Source organism: Chenopodium quinoa, unplaced genomic scaffold (assembly GCF_001683475.1).
Source record: "Chenopodium quinoa cultivar QQ74 unplaced genomic scaffold, ASM168347v1, whole genome shotgun sequence".
NCBI lineage: Eukaryota > Viridiplantae > Streptophyta > Magnoliopsida > Caryophyllales > Amaranthaceae > Chenopodium > Chenopodium quinoa.
Window position 1 is genome coordinate 1688464 of NW_018744311.1, and position 25573 is coordinate 1714036.

General features: G+C 38.0%; 2 protein-coding genes across 2 annotated transcripts; one reads left to right on the plus strand and one right to left on the minus strand.

Moving 5' to 3' along the window:
* Positions 1-461: 461 nt before the first annotated feature.
* LOC110696032 (armadillo repeat-containing protein 8-like) lies at positions 462-22099 on the plus strand. The gene is made up of 8 exons (XM_021873295.1): positions 462-1388; positions 12846-13565; positions 14586-14681; positions 14771-14854; positions 19351-19585; positions 19683-19843; positions 21101-21379; positions 21487-22099. The coding sequence occupies exons 1-8, from the start codon at positions 1065-1067 to the stop codon at positions 21514-21516; spliced, it is 1929 nt and encodes a 642-aa protein (XP_021728987.1). The 5' UTR covers positions 462-1064; the 3' UTR covers positions 21517-22099.
* Positions 22100-22241: 142 nt separating this feature from the next.
* On the minus strand, positions 22242-25240 carry LOC110696033 (heterogeneous nuclear ribonucleoprotein F-like). Its single transcript, XM_021873296.1, has 3 exons — positions 25091-25240; positions 23443-24252; positions 22242-22782 (listed from the first exon to the last, which is right to left on the minus strand). The coding sequence occupies exons 1-3, from the start codon at positions 25108-25110 to the stop codon at positions 22470-22472; spliced, it is 1143 nt and encodes a 380-aa protein (XP_021728988.1). The 5' UTR covers positions 25111-25240; the 3' UTR covers positions 22242-22469.
* Positions 25241-25573: the final 333 nt, after the last annotated feature.

The window sequence follows — 25573 nt, forward strand, 5'->3', positions numbered from 1 at the left end:
ATTGGCCAAAAAAATTAAAAAAATAAATAAAAAAATTAAAGAAAAACCTAAACTACCCAACCACCACCCCCGCGCCACCACCCTCTTCCCCCCAACTCACCGCACCCCTCCTCGAAACCACCACCCGTGTGGCACCACCAGACCCAACCCACCTGAACCCTCCCTTTCCCGCAACCGCGTCGCCCCCAAAAACCACAAAAACTAAAACCCTAGATCCCACCACGACCACGAATCTGTCCACAAATGGCCGAATCGGCCGATTTTGGGGCTCAGTGGCCTTAACCGGCCGATTTCGGCCTTTTAAGGCCAGATTCTTGGCCTTTTTTTGAGACGAGGGTTTTAGGTTTTTGGGGGCGACGCGGTTGCGGGAAAGGGAGGGGGAGGGTTCAGGTGGGTTGGGGCTGGTGGTGCGACGTGGGTGGTGGTTTCGGGGAGGGGTGCGGTGAGTTGGGGGGGAAGGGGGTGGTGGCTGGGTAGTTTAGGTTTTTCTTTTCTTTTTTTTTTTGGAGGGGAGAGGGGCTGAGATTGAGGTGGGTTTCGAGGGGAGAGAGGGGCTGATCGGGTTTTCGAGGGGCTGGGAATGCGACGTCGGCGTCGACAATCAAGGTGGTCGGAGTCGCGGGCGGCAGGGGATTGGGCTCAGGCAACTATGGCAGTGGCTTGGTGGCTGGGCTGGACGGTAAGTGGTAGTTGCGGCGGATTGGCAGCTGGTGGGTGGGAAGGAGTGGTGGCTGGACGGTGGTTGGGTGGTGGTAACGGAAATACTAACGGTGTAAGTCAAGTGGTAGTGATTATAACAGTTAGTGTGTTTGGGTGGTAGTAATATAAAATAAAAAATTAAAGGGGTAGCAAATGTGAAGTAGGGTCCTTTTGCTGGTAGCAAATGTAAAATTTTTCCAAAAAAAATTAGATTAGTAAAACCACAAAAAAAAAAAGTAAAATAAAAAAAACAAAAAACAAAAACCAAAAAGCAAGAAGAAACACACCTTTTTTTTTCTCCTCTTTCCTCCCACAATTTCTCTGTCCTCCGTGCTGTACGTGACACCCCGCCGCCGGCGGAGGCAATGCCGACATCAGCGACAAACAACCGCCCGGAAGACCTAATTCTCCGACTATCATCGCCGGAAAATCAGACAAAGTTCAAAGCACTTCGAGAATTGAAGAATCAGATCATCGGAAATCGCACGAAGAAGCTAACCTACGTGAAATCCGGTGTCGTAGTACCTGCTGTAGTGAATTCTCTCTCCTCCAGTGATTCTTCTGTCATCGTTCAAGCTTCGGCAGTTATCGGAAGCTTCGCTTGTGGTGTTGATGCTGGTGTTAAGGCTGTGCTCGATGCTGGCGCTTTCTCTCTCCTCTTAGGTCTTGTTTCTCATTCCGACGTTAAGGTAATTTGATTTTGGAATTGAATTGTGTTCGCGCGCGCTTGTGTTTGTGAATTGAAAAGTTGAAAATTTTGAATTTTAGGTCAAATTTTGATTTGATGAAATGGTGAATTGTGAAAATTGAGTTGGTTATAGCTGTGTGAGGAGGAATGTAAATTGATTAGGTGATGTTGATGTTGAACTTATTGATAATTTTGATGATAGGATAGGCTACTGTTTTGATTAATTTTGTATTTGAATGTATAATTTAGTCGGAGTTTGGGTTGAATTGAAGCTTGGTAATGAAATGTTGTGTAATTTGTCGTATAAGAGTTATAATTTTGGGAGTTTCTGCTGGATTTCGGTTGAATGGAAGGTTGTATTATGAGAATTGAGCTAATGGAATCATGTGAAATTTGATGTGTGACAAACTGATTTAATGCGGTTGTATAAGGTTTGATTTGATTGTTTGATTTATTAGAAAGTTGAGGAGAACTGAAATGAGTTCATTATTATTTACCTAGTTGAGTTAGGGTTGTTGATTTTTAGTTCAAGCTTGAATTGAAGGATGACTGGAATGTGAAGTTAATTTGGTTTTGAGGTTTATAAGTTAGAGGGCGGATGTGAAAGGAACTAGGAAAGCAGTGATTGATTTGGTATTGTGAGGTTTGATATTGATCTTGGAACTGTAAATTTGTAGAGGTTAGATAGAACCATGTGTGTGTTAATTCTGGAGTTCAGAATTCTAGAATTGTAGCTCTTATTTGATTTGTTGAAGAAGCTCTTTCTGAAAATTTAACTGGGTTTTGAGGTTAATTGGGTGTATGAGGGGAATTTTGAAACGGGGAGTTGATTTATGAGGTGATTGTAAGAAATTATGAATTATTCAGAATTTGTGTCGGCCACAAGGAATTTCTAGAGCAACTGAGTAAATGCTTAAAAGTTCTGTATTTAATTCAATTGATGAAGGGTTTAGGGTTTGTGAGCTTGTTCTATTGTGTCGAATAGGGGAGCAGTTTGAAGAAAAATTGCTAATTTAAGACGATCTGAATTATTTTATGTATAAAAGGCTGTGATGCCAGTGAAGGAGAGAATTGTGTTTATTAGTGATAGATATAAGCTGCTTATATTGGGTATATCCATGTCACTGTTCTTATGCTGACCAATAAAAACAAACTAAAGGATTTTGTATGGATGTTATTTAGCAAAAATTATGGTTTTTATCTATTTGCTAAAACTAAGATGTTCAATATGTGTGAAATGATGCTCTTGCAGTCCCAATTAATGTGCATTGTACTAGTGAAAGCGGTTTCCCACCCAAAGATCATTTCTAAGTCTCAACTGGATGCAACTTTGCAATAGTGTGTTGGCTTATAAATAATGAAGGTAGGTTTTGTTTGTATAGTTTGTTAGTACCCACCTAGTGTGATACAATTTGAAGCCTTCAGTTGTTATCAAAGATGTACATACGTTGTGATTGATTTCTGCGAGCTTTTCCAATATACCTTTAGCAGTTTAGGCCCTTTACAGTGATGCAACAAACACCAGTATTAGATCTATTAATGTCCAGTCCTGCCACTGTGTGGACTGTAATTTCACTCTGGGGTAGCAAGTTGACATTTGATAATTAAACCTAATATCTTAAGTTGGTTTACTTGTATACAATATGCATAAAATTGTCGATTATATAATGTAGGGAAATTATCACTCGTACACTTCTGGCTTTTATCTCTGGTACACCTCATTAATTTTCATTATCAGCGATACACTCATAATTGGCACCTAATTACTACAGTAACTAAAACGTTTAGGTAGTTAATCTAAAACGTGTTAGTTGAAAAAAAGAGGAAAAGACCTCAATGCCCTCCCATTTAATCTCCCTCCAACCTTTCCCTCCTTATTTTTGAAAAAAAATAAATCAATTCCCACATCATTAACCCTTATAAATACATGCTCTTCTCCATACTTTCTTTTACAATCTCTCTCTTTTGTTTTTTTTGCTTTCTCACTTTTAAGTTCAAATGTGCAATGACTTCCTCTTCTAGCACAAGATCTATTTCAAGAAATAAAAAATATAACAGATGTGTGGGTTAAAACCATTACCTGCAACTGTAATCCTCCAAGATCTGTAGATATCAGGTTCTCAAACTCAACGGCTAATCCTAGAAGGTCCTATTACAACTTTACATGTGCAGGCTATATTGTAAGGGATGTTGGTGGCAGACTCGGTGTCATGTCACATGTCACAAACAGCATATGGTCAACTATTAAAGGCAGAATTCACTAAGTTCATGAAGAAGACAAATGACTTTGCTAATTTTGTTCATATGGCTTTTAAGATTGCTGTTATGTATTTGGTCTTATTGGTGGTTGTTTTAAAATAGATGCAGTTCAAGAATGGGTGTGTGAGTTGCAATGAGAACTTAGTTGTGAGATGTTATTTGAATTGATAATAATAAAAGTGTTTGATTTATGTTATACTTTCCTGTTACTTTAATTATTAACACTTAATGGTGCACTAACAAGAATAAAGTAGTTAAATTAGGGAAAATGAAGTGATATAGAGAAAAGACATATATTAACTGTTATAGCAAAAACACTACAACCCTAATATATTGTTTCAGAAGGTTAAATCAGAAGTAAGACAAATATAATGAAAAACTTGTACTAAGTTCCCAACAAGTACACTTGTTTCTCAAAAAAATCTTAACCAATTGTGTGATCAAACAGCACTAAACTTTGGTTTATATACTTCAAAATAGACTAAAATAGACGAAAAAGCATTATATCTGAGAATTACATCCTTTTTTCACACAATAGACTAAAATAGACTTGACAGTTGTGAGCCTATGAGCTTGTTACACCATGCCCTTCACCTTTTGATTTTGCTCTTGCTTCTTTTGCAGCGTTTGTCTGATTCACACTCTTGGGTTTTGTATCACAATTGCTTCTCCAACCCTTAGCTCTTTTCCAGTCAGCCCTCCTTTGCAATTTGTTGTTTTTTTTTTTTTTTTTTTTTTTTTTTTTTTGTTATGTCCAAAACAACCACAACTTGAGCATCTCACAGTTCTTGACCTTTTGCCTCGCTAGTCCTCTCTTTCTTCTCTTTTCCTTTTGCTAGGTTGGTCCTGCAAGGAGTCAGCCTAGGCCCATAATCACTTATGCTCATAGGAAGGCGAAAAAGAATTCTGTTATGAGTTTGTTAGTGGGGTTTGGGGTAATGTGGTAATTTAGGGAATAGTTTGTTATTTCTTCTTAGCTGTAGAAGTTGTTAGTAACGGATTATAAATAGGGGATTTGTATTAGGAGATGATTATCCTAAAAATTATAGATAGAAGTTTTGGGAGAGATTCCTTCCTCTCGAAAGAAGGAGAGTTGTATTGTTTGCACTGATTATCAATACATCATATTGTTAGCTGCTATTTCCCTCTTTTGTACTTGTGTGTTTTACTCTGTTTTGATCTCAGTTCCTAGCAATTGGTATCACAGCAGTGATGATCGGAGTTGGAGACGGAGATGGCCTGCTTGAATCATGGTCAGCGTTTGGAGCCGCTGGAGCAAGAGGTTCCTGGTATGATTAATCGGGTTTCTCGCGAAATCACAGCCTCCATAGAACGGACCATTGTCCGCCATAGCAGCCTTAAAACTGATTTCAGTGACCAAAACGAGAAGCTACGTTGGGAGCTGCGTCTATCCATGGTGAACGTACCACAATACCAGTCGGACAATCCATTCGCGTCGCAACCTCAGTTAGATTCTAAAGACGGCGGTTTTTGGGGAAGTTGCGCAAGCTCGATTTGCCCCTCTTTGATGGCACAAATCCTGATGGGTGGATCCTGCTGAATGGATCTTCCATTTCTATTGGCTCACTAAGGAAGACTAACTGAAGGCCGCCATCGTCGCGCTTGATGGTGAAGCAATGCTCTGTTTTCGATGGGAGCACCGACGTCATCCTTTGCGAACGTGGGAGGCAATGAAAATGTCGCTTCTCCGTCAATTCAGTACCACATCGATCGACATGCTTCACGAGCACTGGCTCGCGCATCAGCACACCGGCACGGTGGCTGACTACCGGTGCCGCTTCATTGAGCTACTTGCTCCGATTGAGGGTGTACATGAGGAGATCGCAAAGGGGCAATATATCAATGGATTGCAAGAAAATATCCGGGTTGAGGTTCGGATCCTAGACCTGATAACCTTGGATTAGGCCATGCGAATCGAAGAGAAGTTGCGGCTAAGCCCAAGGCCCAAACCATGTAGCTTACCCACGTAGAGACACTCTAACCCGAATTTTCGACCAGCTAAACACTACAACCAAAACACGACCTTAAACACTACCACCAACCAGCCATACCTTAACCGCATCACCAACACCCAAAAAAGAACACTGGCGGAATTAGGAGGTTGACGAAGAAGGAACTTCAGCAAAAGCGGGAAGAAGGATTGTGTTTCTGGTGTGACGAGAAGTGGAATCTTGAGCACCGTTATCGCCGCCGTGAGTTAAGTGTGTTACTTACTGTGGATGACGACGAGGAGGACAGTGAAGAATCCGTTGGATTCGCGGCCGTCGAGATGAGTGAACTAACACCACCTGTAACCTTACCTCTTGACCCAAACCCAGAAGTGTCACTAAGCTCCGTAATGGGCATAACTAGCTCGAAAACCATGCGAATGGAAGGGATCATGATCATCAATGGAGGCAAGGTGATAGTGATGGTGGACCTAGGAGCTACCCATAATTTCATTTCTGCAGCGGTTGCGCATCAATTGCTGGTGCCGATCATTGATTTGAAAAGCTTTGAGGTTACTTTGGGAACCGGAAAAACGGTTCAGGGAGAGTAAGGGGGTGCTATTGGAGCATCAAGTGATTTTGATTATTCAGGATTTTCTCATCCTTCCTTTGGGAAACTTTGATGTAATCCTAGGCACCCAATGGCTTGAAAAATTGGGTACTATAGCCTCAAATTGGAAGACTCAGACCTTAAAATTTAGGTTGGAGGAGACATGGTGACATTGAAGGGGGACCCACTGTCGGAGAGAACCTGCATATCCCTCGAGGCGATGGTGAAGACCTTACATAGAGAAGGGCATGGTGTGTTGTTAGGTCAGAAGGAGGAAGCATCCCACATTCCAGTTGCACTCAGATCTCTCACTATCAGTTCGCCTACCTCATAGGGAGATTGAACATGCCATACACCTTAAAAATGGGATAATTCGGTTAGTGTCTGGCCATATCGAGATCGAACGATTGGTGCAGGACATGCTACAAGCTGGGATTATTCAGGCTTGTACTTCAAATCAGGCCATCATCAGATTCGGGTCAAGGAAGAGGATGTGCCAAAAGGGCATTCGTACCCACGAAGGACGCTACGAGTTCCTCGTAATGCCCTTCGGGCTTACAAATGCCCCTGCGACTTTCCAATCTTTAATGAACGAGGTATTCAGGTCTTTTCTTCGAAAATTTGTCTTAGTTTTATTTTTATTTTTTTATTTTATTTATGATATACTCATTTATAGTGAGTCTATGCAAGAGCACTACACTCACTTAGGGCAGGTCTTAGTGACGTTAGCATCCCATCGGTTATATGCTAATATGAAGAAGTGTGAAATTAGGAAGGAACGAGTGGCCTATCTAGGGCATGTCATTTCAGGATTAGGGGTGGAAGTGGATGCCTCAAAAATACAGGCGATGATCAATTGGCCCGACCCTCTGAATCTCAAGGAACTCCGGGGATTCTTAGGCCTAAATAGGTATTACAAAAAATTTATTCAAGAATATGCTGAAATTGCACGTCCCTTGCTCATCAGCTTAGAAGAAAAGGAATGCTGAGGGTGGACTGCTTTAAAAATGTCTGTATTTTGTAGCTTTTAAAATGGCAATGTCTAGGGCACCAAACCTGGCCATGCCTAATTTTTCACTGCTTTTGTTATTGAGACTGACGCTTGAGGATATGGGCTAGGGGCAGTATTATTACAGGGAATTCATCCCTTAGCTTACTTCAGCAAGGTCTTAGGAATACGAGCTAGAGCAAAACTAATATACGAGAAGGAGTTTATGGCAATCATATTTGCAATAAAAAAGTGGAGGCACTATTTATTAAGTAGGCAGTCCATTAGTGGGTAGGGTGGTAAACTTAGAGGGCGCCCGCCTCCTCTTCAGAAGAGCTCGAGGTACTTGCTGGGACAAAGAGGGGTTGGGCACGCGTATCAGAAATGGGTTTGGGTTAGCAAACTGCTAGGCTATACTTTTGACATACACTACAAGCCGGGCCCTACTAATAAGGTGGCCGATGCCTTGTTTCGACAACAACCACCGGAGGTGGAATGTGCGACCTTCGTTACAGCATGTGGAGTCAGTTCGGACTTTGTCAAAGTCTTACATTGATAAGGATATGGGGTTACAAAAGCTGATTTCTCGGTTCATCAAGGGGGACTCAGTTCCTAAATGGTTCTCCTTGGAAAATGGTGTGTTGAAGTACAAGGGCAGGGTAGTCATCCCTAACAAATCTGAGCTCGCTCGTTTACTTAAGGAATACCACGATTCACCATTAGGGGGTCATGCTGGAGATTTGAAAACGCATTAACCACTGGTACTGGTTAGGCGTGAGGAAAGACGTGGCACATTATGTCAAGCAATGTCATGTATGTCAGCACAATAAGGCTTCAACTCTCTCTCCCTTGGGGTTGCTTCAGCTCTTGCCTATTCCGGATAAGGTGTGGGAAGACATATCCTTGGATTTCGCTGAAGGATTACCCAAGTTCGGGGGGTGGGATTCGATTTTAGTGGTGGTTGACCGCCTCACAAAGTATGGATACTTCATTCCCTTAAAACATCCTTACATAGCTTAGGGTTTTTCTCAATGCTTCATGAAAGAGATAGTGTGGCTCCATGGTATACCTTCATCCATAGTTTTGGACCGAGACAGTTTTTCTCGGTGTATTTTGGTCCTAATTGTTTACACTCCGGGGCATACACTTGCGAAGAAGCACGGTACTCAACAAGGGAGTGGAATCATACCTTCGTTGCTTTGTGAATGGGAAGCCTAAGAGTTTACATCGTGGTTGCCATGGGCTGAATATTAGTACAATACGACATTCCACACTGCCACAAATTGTACACCCGTATGGCAGTGACCCCGCTTTATTTAGTGCGGTTCATTCCTGGAAGCAGAACTGTGTCTGCCTTAGAAGATCAATTGTTGGAGAGAGATGCCATCTTGGATGAATTAAATTTCACTTGGTTCAAGCTCAATGTTATATGAAGCAGTATGAGGATAAGAGTAGAAGAGATGGACAATTTCAGGTAGGGGAGTTACCCTCAGGCAACAGCCGGCAAGGAGAAAGAATGAGAAGCTATCTTCAAGGTTTTATGGGCCCTACTCAGTGTTGAAAAGGATTGGGAAGGTGGCTTACAGGCTGCGGTTACCTCCTGTATTCCACATCTGCTAGCTCAAAAAAGCCGTAGGAACAAGACACCATCCCACGCAGCTTCCTACTCAGCTCACTTCAGATTTAGTGCTTGAAGTTGAACAAGAGTAAGTGCTAGCAAGCCTGATCAAATGGAAAGGGCCGTAAGAATTCGAGTCCACTTGAAAGCATTTTAATGAGATAAATTGCAGGTTTCCCTCTTTCCACCTTGAGGACAAGGTGCAAGTTTGGGAAGGGGGTCAACTTTTGCATGAGTCATTGCCCTTATAGCATGTTTGACAATTGCTAAGCTCCACATGAGCAAATGTTACTGTTTAGGCTAAGAGGGAATTGTGATTTACCCTTATATTCCCTGGGCTTGACTTGGAAAGCTCTATAGGTATAGGTTGTAGTGGCTATGCTGATCTCTCTGACCACTCTTGCTATCTTTGGCAGAGTTCATCATCATTCAAGGCCATTGTAGCCTCATGCCTTGAAGCTATCCTGACCATGCACACTCTCCTTATACCTATCATAACATAACAATCAAATTAGTAATGTAATCATTCAAAAATAGTGTGAAATGCAAGTTAGCTTGATCATTACCTTTTAGTAAAGTCAATACTAGCTTGCATTTGTCACCTCCAAGTTTGAGTCATTGCACACATTGGATCAAATTTGTGCTTACTCCACTTAGATTGATAGCCTAAATCTGCAAACCATTTCATGACATCCTCCCCACTTTCCTTTTTAAGTCTATCAATTGACTTTCTGAATGTGAATTTGTTAGTTAGCATTGCAAGCTCTCTAGACAAAGATGTGTACATTAGTGGACGTGGGAAAACTTTCTTGTAATTTCTACCCAAGTGTCTACAACAGTACCTTCTCTTAGCTTCCGACCTTCTCTTAACTTCCGGCCAAACAATTTTCAATGCAACATCAACACCCTACAACAATCACATTTATCAATGTATGCCATGGAGATGCAATTAAATATAGCAATCCAGAAATGAAAAAAAGGAAATATATATACACCAGTCTTTCCTCCTTGAATCTTTGACTATGTTGTGGATGTGCTAGAAAAAATAACTCCCACTGCCTTTGTGTTCAGCTGACAATTGCATATGCAACCGGGTGTATCTCATTGTTACCATCCAAGGCAATGACATATAGTAAAATTCCACCATAATTGCCCTTTAAATGAGCACCATCAACTCCAACCAATGGCCTATTGTTAGAAAGCCTTGCCATTGTCCAACAAATGAGATGAATATGAATATGCTGCCGAACAAGTTAACCCTTGGAATGCTTTTCTTGCCATGCCACAAAAGCCTTAGAACCTGATGCTCGTTATAACTTTAGTTTATCTAGGTAAATGGTTGTATGGCTCATCATGTCCTCCAAATAATTCATGAACAACATATCTCTTCCACCTATACTAGTTGGCTTGCTTCAAAGTAAATGCCAAACCTCTTAAATAGTAGTTAAGGGCCTTTCCTGAAATGTTTGGATTTGCCCTTATGTCTTCCATTACCTTTGGAGCAGCCCATTTAACTGTACAAATTGGGTTATGCATTTCTAACTCCTTGCAGTTATGCACATTTAGCCAAATCTTTTTATAGCCCAAGTCTTATCATTTTGCAGCCTACTAGCATGCATCCTCCACTCACAGCATTGTGCCAACACCACAACAACTGCAAAGCCTTCCTGTACTTGCATAATCTTCACGGTCTCTCTCAAATGGGCCTTGTCAATAAATATCATCCATGGTCTAAGCACTATCTTCCCAAATTTGATTTCTTCATACATCTCCTTATGCTTATAAAGCTTATCCATATAATTATCATCATAAGAATCATTAATGAAAGCTGACCAAAAGGTAGGTTTCCAATTGTCTTCTATGTGGGGAACAATGCTTAAATCATGCAACTCATCCTCAGATACATCACTATCATCACTATCATCACTATCAGGGATTACTTCTCTATCTAAAATCCCCATCAGAAGAATCATCACCAATAGAAGAATCATCACTAGAACCATCAGGATCACCACCAGCACCACCCAAACCATATATAACCCTCCTTCTAGCACTAGGTGCACTATTCTCCCCTAGCTTTATGAGTTCCCTTTTTGACCACTCCATATACCCTTCCTAATTTGAGTACTCTTAGGAATTTTTCTAGCAAATAGGTTAGGGTCAATAATAATATATGATGGTTGGTTGTTTGGACTTGATCTGGGAAGGGGAGTGGTGTGAAAACCTAGGACTTCTTCTCACAAGTAGTGTTTTGAAGACAGTGTGTGGTGAAATTGGAGGTAACTTCTCACTCCCAGACCCAACCGACCCCAATTGTTTGGACTTGCCCTTACCCTTACCCTTCCCACCACCAGAACCAGCCTTGCCCTTACCCTTCCCTAACCCTTCCTACCTCCACAACCAGCCTTTCCCTTATCCCGAGCCTTTTCACTGTATTTCTCAAACTCCTTCGTACCCTTAGTGTATTCTTTGCTAGATTGCTGACCATGATTCTCTTCAAACTCATCTTGTATATCAGCAAAGGTAGTTTTGGGTCATGATTAAATTCAGTCCCAAAAATCTCATGTAATGGAGGTCTACTAGGATTAACCACACTAGCAGTGGCAGTAGCATAATCAGAGTATTTCAATCTCAATCTCAATCTCCTCCTAGTCTTTAGTTTGGTGTTCTCATTCCCTTTCTTAGAAGGAGTGGTATTTTCCAACAGATGGCTATTAATTCTCACTCACAATTAATGGTAGGTATGGTTGGTTTAGGGGTGGTGATTCTGGTTCTTCATGTACACCTTGGCTAGCTAGTTCAGTAGCTAATTTGTTCCTCCTAAACTCAGATACTATATCATTCATAAAGGTTGAATTTAAAGAAATCCCAACCAAAATCTCATACATCTTAGCATCAGGGAATGTCCTAAACATCCTATACAGATCACCATCATCATCTATTGGCCAATGTTTGCCTCTATATGCATAAGCAAATATAGGGTTTTAAATCAGTACTCCCTTTTTTAGTAAAATATCTTCAAATTTCGTCATTAAGTCCATTTAGTTGCAAGTATCACAGTCCGAATCAATATCAACATTATGTTGCTTATATTTAAATCTCAGTGTAACCTTGTCATCCATTCTGCAAAGTAAATTAAACTACCATGATTTAACAACAACAGTAATCACAAACTCAATAATACATATTTAAACCTAGATTAAGCATACAATCACTAACACTATAGCATGCAAACCCAAATTCAGCAATTTTCAATAAAGTAAGTCAGAGAGTACAAAATTAAGCAAGCATACATATTCAGTCGAACATAAATCAAGGCTAAATTAACCAACATTAGAGCATAATTCAACCAGTCAACATAATTCAACCACTCACAAGAAAGTACAAACTTCATCTAAAGCCTAGCAATGTAATGCGAAAAATTCAAAAATTACAACAAAAAATAATCGCTAACCTTTTACAATCCACAAAGCAGGCCGGTCTGAGGCTACCAGAATTTTGCTTCAGAAGCGTGAGAATTAGGGTTTGATACAGAATAAGAACAGGGAAAAGAGAGAAGGAGATGAACGATGAAAAATTTGGAGTAAATAATGCTAGTTGGGCTTGGAGGGAGAGTTAATGAGTGAGGGGGCATTTTAGTCAAGTCAAGTCTAAGTAAAATTCCTGTCATTAACCCTAACTAAACGTGTGATTAACGGTTTATTTACTGTAGTAATTAAGTGTACCGCTGATAATGAAAATTGAATGAGGTGTACCAGTGATAATTTCCCTATAATGTAATTGTGGTCACTGAACACGAAGTGTTTAAAGAAGAATCGACCTCATATACCAAGTCTTGTGAAGCTTTTTAATCAATCGGTTTGCCTTTTGTGTGTGTGTGTTTCTGAAAATCTAAGTTATTGATGCATATACAGGATCAAATAGTTATTTCACTTCACATGCGGTTGCTTTTATGTATGCATTTATCTGTCTTTTGCAGTATAATCAAGAAATATCTTTCTTCTTGGTGATTTTGAAACCTTAATGCTATGCAGGTTGTGGATGCTGCTGCTAGATCACTAAAAATAATATACCAGTCAAAGTTAGCCCCCAAGTATGATTTTCTTTCAAAGGAAAACATGTGCTTCCTTATTTCGCTATTAGATAGTGAGAGCGAGAATATTACAGGACTTGGTGCTACTATTATTACGCATTCTTGTCAGATTATAGCAGAGCAGAAAGTGTTGTATGAGGCTGGCATCTTAAAGAAGCTTTTAGACCTTCTGCGAGGTTCCCTTAGCCAGAGAGATGCTAGTTTGGAGGCTCTAGCTGCTGTTAGTAGGAACAATCCTGATGTTAGTTCAGAGTTTGCTGAAGCCAATGATGGAAGAGCTTTTAGGGTTGTATGTGAACTGACGAAGGATAAGTATCCCCGGACAAGGCTTCTGGCCTCCATGTGCTTGATTGCTTTGTGGAACACTTCACCATGTCATCTACAAGATGCTGGGCTCAGATCAAAGCTGATACATATACTGATTGAGCTTCTTGATGATCCTGGTCAAGTTGGAGATGACGCTCCATTCGCTTTGTCCAGTTTGATTGCTGGAAAAGAGGACCTACAAAAACTAGCTTTTGAAGCAGATGTTATTGATAAAATGAGCAAGCACCTAATGAAAGACTCATTACCAGCTAAACGTTTACAAGGGATATTCTTGGCTCTTGCTGATGTATGCTCAAAGTTGGAAGTCTGCAGGGAAAATCTTATATCACTTGAGGTTTGTATCATATATTAGTTTCTCCATGTTTGAAACTTAGTTGTAATGATGTGTCTTTATGTGGATCAGCCAACCAGCTATTTTTTTTTATATATTTATTTATTTGATATTGTATCTTTTTCCAATTCATGTCACTATTGTTTGAGAGGGTTTGGTCACCTTTTTTTAAGCATGGTGTTTGACAATAGTAATACTACCTTAGTTTCAATCTGATCATAACATTTACTATGTGCACACATTTTAAGAAAATTGGTAAGAGTGGGGGGGAAAAGGCGGATAAACTGATAAAGTAAAAAAGAGTGAATGGAAAATGAATATATTGCAGGTAAGAGGGGTGATGTAGTGAAGGAAGATTCTAAATATGAAATAAAGTGATACTGTTAAGAACTTTTAGAAACAAACCAGTAAGGAAAGTGTTAAAGTCATTTGAAAACAGAGTAGAGTTATTAATGTGTTCCTCTTGTTTGTGAGTGTGACCTTATAAACTGTTTATTATATATGAGTAGAATAAACTGAAGATTAGCAATTTCATATGTATTTGCATTCCTCAATCATCAATTTCCTACTTTCATATATAATATACCTCTCTTTTAAATGATCATTAATCATTTCCTATGATCTATACATCTTTTTTCCCATATAATTCAAACTTTCATTTTCCCTTTAATTTTATGAATCTCTAGAAGAGCAGCTGGGGATACTAACTTCCAAGATTTACCTGGAAAATTACTATTGTTTGATTGAGCAATTACTGATATAGGGTGGCATATCTACAAAATGACTCACCAAGTAGGACTTTCATGAATTAATAAGAAAGATTGCAGGGGGTATCACCAAAAGTTTATACTTTATAGTGAAGCAATGAAATTAATTGGTTGAAGCATTTATTTGTACTGTCATTGAGGCATCCCAAAATCTATAGCAGAATAGTCAAATAGTATTGTCAGAGTACTTAAACATGATAAAGTAAAAATGCGGTTAATAAACTGATGATGCATAATTTTTTCCTTGTTGATATAGGTACTCAAGTTGGTAGCTGAGGCATTAAATCATGACTGCTCTGAAGTACGAATTGCAGCTTGCATGTGTTTGCGAAGTGTTTCTCGGTCAGTCAAGGTTTGGACTTTTGATATCTGTAAGAAAGTTTGTATTGCGTTTGTATATTTGCCATCTTCAGTGCATTATCTCATATTGCATTATTTCAGAATTTGAGTGCAGGTATGTTCATGAATGATCTGATTGTGATTCCGTTGATAAAGCTTCTAAATGATGCTTCGACTGCTGTCCAGGTACTGTTCTATCCTTTTTGCAATGTTTTGTGTAATATGCTAAATATCCTGTTCAAACAATGTTACTTAACAACTTTCTTGTATATGACTCTTACATTGGTGTTGATTATGAAGTAATCTTTTTTTTTTTTTTTTTTTTTTTGAAAGAATTATGAAGTAATCTTTATTTCTTAACAAAAATTAGCTTCTTTTGGCCCCTTGACATTGTGGTAGCTGTTCCAGCTAGATGTATGGCTTGTTAAAGATACTAAGTTTAGATTACATGTGGTAGCTTGAGAAATGGGAATGGGATAGGAGTGAATAAGAAATAGTCGATCATGTTTAAATATCTGATAGTAAATTTATTTATTCACACGGTTTTTTAGGGTGATACATTCTCGATAAAGATTGTGGTTTCTAATGTGAAAATATGTGTTTTTTAATCCTTTTTTTTTTCTTTTAAATTGGTATTAGGGTTTAGGGTGACACATGCGCCTGTTGTCTGATTGCCATCTTACAGTAGTCAATAAGGCCACCTTATTATACAATTCCTATTTCCTACCAACGGATCGCAAATGACTTAAATATCGGACATAGTATTGTAAGTGGTAGATTGACTTAAAAACACATGTTTTTCTAGATGAGGGCAGATTTGCACCCTTTGGTGCTAAAAAATGCCAAGTATGGGGATTGGCCAAGGCTCAATGCCTTAGTGTGGGGATGTTAAATGTTGATGCAGCTGCCCATAACCCTTGGGGCCAAGGCACAACACCTTAATCTTAAAAAATACCTATTAAAAATAGTTCCAAGTTCCAACCATTAAAAATAGCCTCTCGACATGTTGTGGGGCCCATGGGAAGTACCTCAGCTTGTTTTCTTTCCGTGTCCACTATACTAAATAATTGTCCAAAACCTAAAGCCTATATACTCAAAATTTGATAATTTTCGGAAATTTTGGGACCGAGCGTTAAAACTACCGGCATTTTAATGGATGCTTCTTAGGGTCATATTACATTGTTTGGAAGTATATTTGACCAGTAGTTGGTCACAGAAAAACATGTAGTGGCCTTAAGTAATTTACGGAGGCGTGTGCGTTAAATTTGAGTGGACACTTCAAAGGCTATATGGATGGTTCCAACCAGGCAACCATGCAAATGGCCTCCCGTAGTTTTAGGGTCCATGGGAAAAGCACCACGACTTGCTTTCTTTTTTGGTTCCCAATAGGTAAAAGAAGTCCAAAACCTTAAATTCTATACATAAAATCGGACCTGTTTTGAAGGTTTCATGACCTGGTGTCTAAAACTCTTGGGGTTTAAGTGGATGCATCCTAATGTCATATAATAATGTTTGCAACTATATATGACCACTAGTCAGTTATATAAAGTCTCGTGTTTGCCTTGAGTTAAGAAGGGAGGCACAAGTTATATGGTTAAATTGGTAGTTTAAAGGCGAAACAGATGGTTCCAACCGCCTAAATGGATTCCCAAGGTGTTGTGGGGTCTATGGGAAGCACCTTAACCCGTTCCTTTCCTAGCCTTGAAGAGTAGCCAACTTTGGAAAAAATATTCCAATATTGAAGTGAATGGGTTGGGTTTCTTCCGGGGTCATGTAAGTTGATTTGGAACCATGATAAACCTACTATAGCATTAATAAATAATGTGGGTATACATATAATCTTCTTAGATGTTTAGGCAGTATCTCTTTGCTTAAGGTTTGAGAAAATGATCTTTCATCAAAAAAAAAAAAAAAAAAGGTTTGAGAAAATGAAATATAGTGGGTATAGTATGGCTATGTTTGTATCTTAACACAGAGTGTTTCCAGCCTATTGCTAACACTCAAAATCATTTTTCCACTTACATATGTAAGTGGAAGTTGTTAATGCCTACTTGCATATGAGAGATATTACCATTAAACTTCAGGGACGCTTAACTATGTCTCCGGGTGTCCGATCGGGGTGAATTATTTTTTGAAATTGGGTGTTTCGATGAGATCTACACCGTCCAAACTCCCAACGAGTGTTTGGCCAGGTAAAAAGTCGAAAAAAGGCCTCTAGAAGGGAAATTGGAATTTCACCCTACATCCATCCCTTAGAAGGGTATTTTGGTAAATTGAACCATGATACCAAAGGTTACATACGTAATTTGCCATAAAATATACTCAATATCCATTCATTAAGTAAATCCATATGTTTTTCTACCATTTTAGTTTTCACACAACACCAAACAACCACAGTTAACTACTACATACTTATAAACCTAACTAATGTAAGGTTTTCTTTATTACATTTTTTTTCCTTATATGTTATCAAAAATCTAAGTTGCCATGATGGTACAACACCTTAGGTTGACCGGAGGTTGCAGGATTGAATCTTGACCCATGATTTTTTTTTTTCCCCTCATTTTTATTACTTCAAGCTTTCCACAATATGTTCTCTCATCACTTTGAGAAAATATGATCATAACACCCAATTTTTTTTTATGGAATCCCAAGAATGGGTATTAATCTTCATTTTGACACTTTTTTTTTCCAAAAAAATATTTTTTGTGGGCCCCAAAAATGGAAAACACGGGAAAAAAGGTGGTAATTGGAAAAACTGAAAAAGTTGCTGACACAGCCCAAGAACATGGGAAAAAGGTTTGGAATGGTAGGGGATGTAATTTTGACACTTTGGTACATACCATATTACCCTTACTGCTCGTTTTTCGAGGTTGTTTTATACCGGGAATGTGCCAATTGACCCCAGGACATGGTGATTGAGGGACAATTTGTGTGTAATTGATGATGGAATATGAGATGAGATGTAATACTTAGATTACAAACATGAATAGTACTAGTATGATGATTTCATAAAAGTATTATTACTATTTATAGTCTATCAATCGACACATTAATCAACACACACGTGAATAGTAGTATGATTATCTATAGTTACATCATCTATACCTTGTGTTATTTTCCAATTCCAAACTATAGTGTGAAGTCACATCAGATCACTATTATCAAGTCCTATAATATTATGACATCACATCATTATGCATATAATTACATAATATGACATCATTATACTTATATGTCATCCTTAGATTCATATGACATTATTATTGTCAAATCACATCACATCACATCACTTCAAATCACATCATTATTGTCGAGTAATATCACATCAATCATTATTATATGACATCATTATTATCAAGTCACATCACTTCAATATACTTTTATGACATTATAATATACTTTTATGACATCATTATTGTCAAGTAATATCACTTCAATATAATTTTGTGACATCATTATATTCCAAAATTTTAAAATAGAAACATAACTCATTCTTGGTACTTTATAGACATCTTTATAGATGTGTTATGGTTTCAAACCACCTTATATGACCCCGGGAGTCACCCCACGTATTCAGCTCAGTTTTCAAAAAAAATGTCAAAAAAATGACCCGAAATCGTGTATTATAGCCTTTAATTTTGGGCAATTTTTCACTTTTTAAGACCCGGAAATAAAAATTTCCGAGATGCTTCCCATGGACCCTAATACACCCCGGGAGTCCATTTGGGTGGGTAAAACCATCCGATATACCTTCAAATTGTCAATTTACCCGTTTACAAGTTGCACTGATTTCATAAACTCGAGGCTACCACGGACATTTATGGCAACATATAATGATCATATATGGTTCCAAACGACCTTATATGACCTTGGGATGTATCCCCTGGTATCGCGAGACTTTTCGACACCGAGTCCCAGAACCTCTGAAATTGGCCAAAAAGCGTGTATTATAGCCTTCAATTTTGCCAAATTTTGACTTTTTTTTACCCGGAAACAAAAATTTCCGAGAAGCTACCTATAGACCCTAACACCATATGGGAGTCCAATTGGGTGGGTGAAACCATCCAATTTGCCTTTAAGCATCCAATTTACCAGTTTCCGTGCACGCCACTTGTATTGGCTATAAGCTTCCACGAGGCCTTTATGTAGCCGACTTATGGTTGTATATGGGTCCAAACGACATCATATGACCTCAGGATGCATCCCGTAAAATTCCGTGAATTTCTGACACCGGGTCCGGACAACTACTAAATTGCTCTGATTTCGTGTATTATAGCCTTCAAATTTGGCTTCCGTACATCATTTTTTCACTCGGCAAGATTATGCTTCCAAGTAATTGCATGGGTTCCCAAAGGGCCTTGGGAGTCATGGATGATGCTCAGAACCATCTTGTTCATCCTTAATCACCATGTCTTAAGGCAACGATGACATACCCTCAAACGACAAAACTAGTTGTTTGTATGCCTTGTCCTTGGGTGCACATGCCACACGCCCCCTTGCATCCGTTTATTTGATTTTTTAATGGGGTCTGAAATGATTTTGATTGTGCCTTCTGTTTTTGACAGAAGTCAGACTAAATTATCAGGGGTGTTTTATTTTTATTTGTTGCTTATGGATTAACTTTGGGTGGAGTCTTCCTTATTACATGACTCAATGTATTTTTTTTCTCTATTGTTTAGATTGCAGCACTCAGTGCTTTATGTAATGTAGTGGTGGAATTCACAACGCGTAAATCCATCTTTCTTCAATATGGAGTTGTCAAACAACTTGTTCATCTGTCAACATCAATGGATTCTACTGTCAGGTTAAATGCTGTACGAGCTCTGAAAAACCTGATTTTCCTGGCCGAAAAACAGTTTAAAGGGGAAATATTTTTGGAGCTGTCACCTGCCACATTGTGGAGTCTCATATGTGGTAATAATTGCTGTTAACTAATTATTGAAGAAAATTTTTGCGTAAGATAATTGTTAAATCTACATATTATGATTCGCTACATTATATTTGCATGCAGATCATGAGTCATCTGTCCAAGAGCAAGCCATCTCTTTTGTTCGCAATCTTGTTGATGGATGTGTTGACTCTATTGAGTATATATTCACTGAAGAAGCTATCATATTACATGCCATTGTAAGACTACTGAGGAACACATCCAATCCCGAAGTCTGCATTCAGGTTAGATATCTTGCTTGCTTAAGGATATCAACAAAATGTGGTTTATGTTCCTTGCTTGTTCTTGATATGTTATTAGGCTGATGGATGAATCGCCTTTTAAAATGCTATCCTTCTTAAGAAAATAGTACTCCCTCCGTCCCACAATATATTGTGCCCGTTTCTCATTATTTATGGGATTTAAAGGAAAATGGAGGGAGTAGCAAGATTCCTTAGACTGCATCAAATGATTTTCTGGTACATATTTCTTTGTATACTACAGTTTATATATATATATATATATATATATATATATATATATATATATATATATATATATATATATATATATATATATATATATATATATATATATATATATATATATATATATATATATATATATATATATATATATATATATATATATATATATATATATATATATATAGTAAGACTGTGAGAGAGATAATGTGGATCCAGTGGAGGGAGAGTGAGAAGAGCATCGGTTATTCAGTCAATTCCATTTGAGTTAAAATGTGTCCCAAAATAGTGGCACATTTTTTAATTTTTTGTATAAAAGTTTGGTATTTTTCAGAGGTTAGGTCAATTGTGAGGGTAAGTTTGTCCAAAAAAGTGTGATGTATTAAGAAAGAATCCAAATAGGTGCACCATTTTGGGACACCCGAAAAGAAAAAGTACTATGTTATGGGTTGGAGGGAGTAGACCCTAGCGTAATTCAGTTGATGACTACATTACTACAGTGTATTATCTCAGAATTATGTATCAGTTGCACTGCTCTTTCTTTAAAGACAGTAATTGCTACAAACTGTGTTGATTGAAGTAAAAGAAAGTGGGCTGTGTACCGATTGGCATGATTGTAGATAATTGCTGCAATCACTGAAAGGGCTTTGTGGTTCTGAATTCCAAGTTTGGAGCTTGGATAAATTGCATAGCATGAATTCACTTTAGCTTGCTTGCTTGCATATTTATGTTCACCCACTTATATACTTTGGTAAGAATGGTGCATCCTTTCATTTTCTGATACATAGATGTTGCTTATGTATGAGTCCTTTCCCTGTGGTTGCTGCTCATGGTAGAACTTGCTGAATATTTACTAACAATTTGTGAAAAGGATCAAATTCCAAGTTCATAGAGTATCGTTGTGGTCTGACAAAGCCTATGTTTATTTTGGCACTGATATACTTTTCCTTAAACTACCTCCTCCAACCGCTTTTTTTGGCTTAGCTATTTATGTCATATTTTGCATTCTCCTGCTAGGGAATGTATGTACTTGCAAATGTGGCAACTGGAAACGAATTCCACAAAGAAGCAGTTCTGCAGCAACTCCTCCCACCAGCTGGTAGCGATGATCCATCCGTTTTGATCAAGCTTCTGCAAAGCAATGACAACAGATTACGCACAGCGACTGTTTGGACTGTTGTAAATCTAACATTTCCTAGCAGCCCTGGTGCTTATAGTCGGCTTGTCAAGCTACGTAATGCTGGTGTATATAGTTCGATAAAAAACATGGCAAATGATTCCTGCCTTGATGTCAAGGTAAATTATATATAACACAATTTAAAGCATCTACGCCAAGTTACATTTTCTATTATTTTTTATGCGAACTTGTAATATTCTTTATGTTTTTCCCCCTTGCTTTGCAGCTTCGTGTCAAAACTGCACTGGATCAATGAGCAATCTGTGGCGTTTTGTGACTACTCTACCTAGCTTTCTTTGGCTACGAAGAGGCCCTGGTGTAAGAGTCCAAGAGTTTGCACATTCATTTGTAAGTTGTATTACAGTCTGTAGCCCTATGTCAAGTATTGGGGAAGACAGACAAAATATCCATCCTCATAGGCCTCGAAATTTTGCTGAATCTCAGCCCAGAGTTGCAATGTATCTGAAAAACAAAAGGGATGGGGCGGTTCATAGTTGAGAAGTAGCAAAGGCATTGCAGTATTCTAGGCTAAAGCTCCTAGAATCAGTACTGCTTTGAATAGGGTCTATTATAGAAAATTGTTGTAGATTAGAGATTGTTGCTTAGATTCTTGAGATTAATCTCAGCTGTATTTTGAGCCATGTGAGACAGATTGTTCTAAGATTACAGGCCATGTAAGTGAGGTTTTTGCCCGTGGTATTATTGTAATAATTGTAATGGTTTTACTTGCATTAAGAGGATTTTTTTTTTTGGTCCGCGAGTTGCTTTATTAATTTGTATCATTCGATTTGAATTAATTCATTCAATAATAAGAAAAATTGTAATTATAATAGATCAAATCTTTTTTGTAAGACGTTCAACTGTATATATTGAAGCTTAACTTGGGGATGTTATCAGGCTGCCTTTCCTTAAAACTGCGGAAGATGTTGAACTGGCACAAAGCTGGTAAAAAGAGGGAGTAGAAGTTTAACAAAAACGAAGTTAAGACTTGAACTTGCTTTAATAGTTTTCATAAAAATAAGATTCACAAATACATGCTCTGATGATGCAAAGTTAATCTGAAATGTTACATATAAAGCATCTAAAAGTGCCCCTAAATTATTCTGGATTCAAGACGATGTCATAAAAAGGAACTGGAGTAAAAAAAAAAAAAAAAAAAAAAAAGAGAAGAAAAAGGTAAAGGAAAGCCATGACTAAATGACTGTAATTTCACCGTCCCTTCGAGAGAGCCTCGTTCAGGTCTTCCTGTGAAGAGGGGAAGAGCTCAATGTAGCGACTTCCAAGGGACTTTCTGTCCTTTTCCATTGCAGCCTCTGAATCTTCAGCACTAGCGAACTCCACAAAAGCCTCGCCAGTTGCCCTCCCATCAGACATAGATGTAATATGGATTGAATCTTCTGACAATACAAATCCGTTGAAAAATTCTATTATGTCCTCCTTTGTGGCTGAAAAAGGCAATCCCCTCAATTTTAAGACTCCAGTATGTTTAATTGGCTCGTTTAGGTCATCTTGAGAATTTGCCCTGCTTGTTAAAGAAACAAGTTAACAACCGAAGATTTTGATCAACCTATGAACTACATTATGTTGAGTAAACCCTCAAACAATAATGAGTTTATAACACAGAAGCTTACAACATAAACAAATATCCAAAATTCTTCATCAGAAATCAAACCAGATGACATGTGAAGTCACTAATTTGGTAATACTCCCTCCATAATTTTTATGCACCTATTTATTGCGGACTCTTATTTCTAATAGAGTTAAGTTGATGTAAGAAAAAGGTGAATTAATTAACAGAGAATAAAAAGTGGGTGGGTATAGAGTGAGCCAGAAAGTGTAAATATTGTAATGGGTACCATCATAAAAAACATACTTCAAAATTATGGGTAGATCTTTTGGAAAGAGAGGATGTACATACATTTCCTTCAAAAAACTTTAAATGGGATTCTTGGAATCTTGGGAACATGTCCATTGTCCAAAAGGATAATAGCCGAAGTGAAAAAAATTAGCAATTTGCAAAAAACATACTTCAAAACAGTTTAGAAGGCTACCATTAAATAGTAATTAAAGATTTCATTAAGACAAATCATATAGGATGATGGGCATAGGGTTGGTTAAAAAGAAACACATAGATCATGCATGCGAACTGAAGTTGAGGGGGAAGAAAAGATAAGATATACACCTTCCTTTAGCAATTGCGTCATCCATCTCTTCCCGAAGTGCAGGAAATAGCTCAACATATCGACTCCCAAGAGTCATTTTGTCTTTAACCATTGCAGCCCTAGAATCCTCAGGACTAGGAAACTCCACAAAAGCTTCCCCAGATGGCCTACCAGCAGAATTGTAAGTGATATGAATAGCATCATCTGCAAGAACATAATCTTTAAAGAAGTTCTTGATATCCTCCCTTCTAGCTGAAAAAGGCAAACCTCTTAATCGCAATATTCCTGTGTGTTCCAACTGTTCCTTTCCTTCATCATATGACTTTGCTCTAGAACCACGACGTGGAGAAACACCACTAGCCTCTGAAACTTCATTTGAAATAGCTTTATAATATTCATGCCTCTTGCCTCGGAAAACCTCTACATATCTCCGACCAATATTCTGTCTATTTCTCTGGAGGGCAAAATCCACCTGCATAGGATAGCCCAGAACACAATATGCTTCCCCAGAAAAGCGACCCCCTTTATGAACAAATAGGATATCAACAAGGTCCAAACCACGAAGAAACTCTTGAACATCTGCTTCAGTACAGTCAAAAGGCAGACCACGGAGTCGGACAACAGGGAATGGGGGAAGTTGGCTAACATATCCAGCATACGGAGTAGGGTTATACATGATACTTGAACCAGGTGAAGCTCCATAGGGGGTTGAGGCCCCATAGCCAGGAGAAGCCCCATAGCCAGGTGATGCACCGTAATATGAAGATCCTTGCTCCATCAACCGTTGTCTCTTTGGACCCATTTCTCGACCATCAGCATAATCTCCGTATCTAATCATTATTTCAAATCCATAAATAAGCAACGTACAAAGAAACAAGACATACATTCAAATTTCGCCATGACTTCAATAAGCCACTTAGTAGCTCTAGTTCAGATCACAGGGATCTAGCTATCAACTCATAACCGGCAAACCTGTCACTATACCAGCCAATGTTACCTATAAAATAACTACACAAGGACATTTCCACCTTCAACGAGGACATATATATCACCTACAACATTCAATCTCTGTCCTCAAGAAGTCACAGTCGCGCTTACATATCTAAATTGAAGCGAGCTACTACTTCACAAAAGAAGTATTTTTAACAGATTCCCCAAAATGTATCCAACAATCGCACAAATTTTTGCAGTGAAATCGTATTTCTTACAAAACCAACTAATTGTTGGTTCTCATTTCATTTTCAATAAATTGCAATTTCATTTTCAAACACCCAACAGTGCTAAAACCCTAGATCACAATTAATCAAATTGCACCAAAATAAAACCAAATGTAACTTCTTTCGCATATTTCAGCTTCAAAAATACCCAAAAAACAATCATAATAACAATAAATCAACCCTAACTTTATCAATTATAAAATTATCAAGTTCCCAAGTTTTTCTTCTTATCATATATCAATTGAATCGATGAAACATCATTCAGATACCCAACTTTAAACATCAAGCAAAATCTTACGAAATACTCAAAGTTATAAGTTACAAAACACTAAGAACATAATCAAATATAAAATAAGCAAAAATCGATGAAAGATTATAAAAAAATTAAAGATTAAACAGTACTAAAAATCAAATATTTCGCAGAAAAATAAAATCAAATAAAAAGACTTACCCTCCTCTGTTGTAAAACATCGTATTAAGAATTCTGGAAATTTGTCGTCTGAAATCCTTGAATTTTCTCTCTCTATTCTCTAACAGTTTCTCTCTCCTGTTTTTTCTTGCTGATTTTTAGGGTGTTTTCCTGGAGCTCGTGTTCTTCAGAGTCTTTATTAATTGAATGGGCTTTAAGTTTCAATGTTATGGGCTTTTACAAAAGTTACGGGCTTTAACTTTACAAAAGTTATGGGCTTTTACAAGGTTCACCCTTGAAGATTTTTTTTATAAAATCAAACGGACAATTTCCCTAAAAATTGCTTAAAGATGAAATTTTTGTGTTTGTGTCGGTTTTTGAACTAATTCCTATCATAGTGTCCACTTAGGATTAGTGGTACCTTTGTTACTTTTTTTTTTTTCGATTTAGTGAAGCATGTTAACAATACAAACATTAATCGATTTGTTTTCTTCAAAAACAATCACTCGTTTTATTTTCTTAAAA

Excerpts from the sequence above, each read along its gene's own strand:
- LOC110696032 (XM_021873295.1), top strand. The coding sequence starts at position 1,065 with ATGCCGACATCAGCGACAAACAACCGCCCGGAAGACCTAATTCTCCGA. Across the intron at positions 13,566-14,585 it reads AAAATCTTATATCACTTGAG|GTACTCAAGTTGGTAGCTGA; the intron begins GTTTGTATCATA and ends TTGTTGATATAG. Across the intron at positions 14,855-19,350 it reads ATGCTTCGACTGCTGTCCAG|ATTGCAGCACTCAGTGCTTT; the intron begins GTACTGTTCTAT and ends TCTATTGTTTAG.
- LOC110696033 (XM_021873296.1), bottom strand. The coding sequence starts at position 25,110 with ATGTTTTACAACAGAGGAGG. Across the intron at positions 24,253-25,090 it reads ATGTTTTACAACAGAGGAGG|ATACGGAGATTATGCTGATG; the intron begins GTAAGTCTTTTT and ends AATAATGATTAG. Across the intron at positions 22,783-23,442 it reads GACGCAATTGCTAAAGGAAG|GGCAAATTCTCAAGATGACC; the intron begins GTGTATATCTTA and ends TTTAACAAGCAG.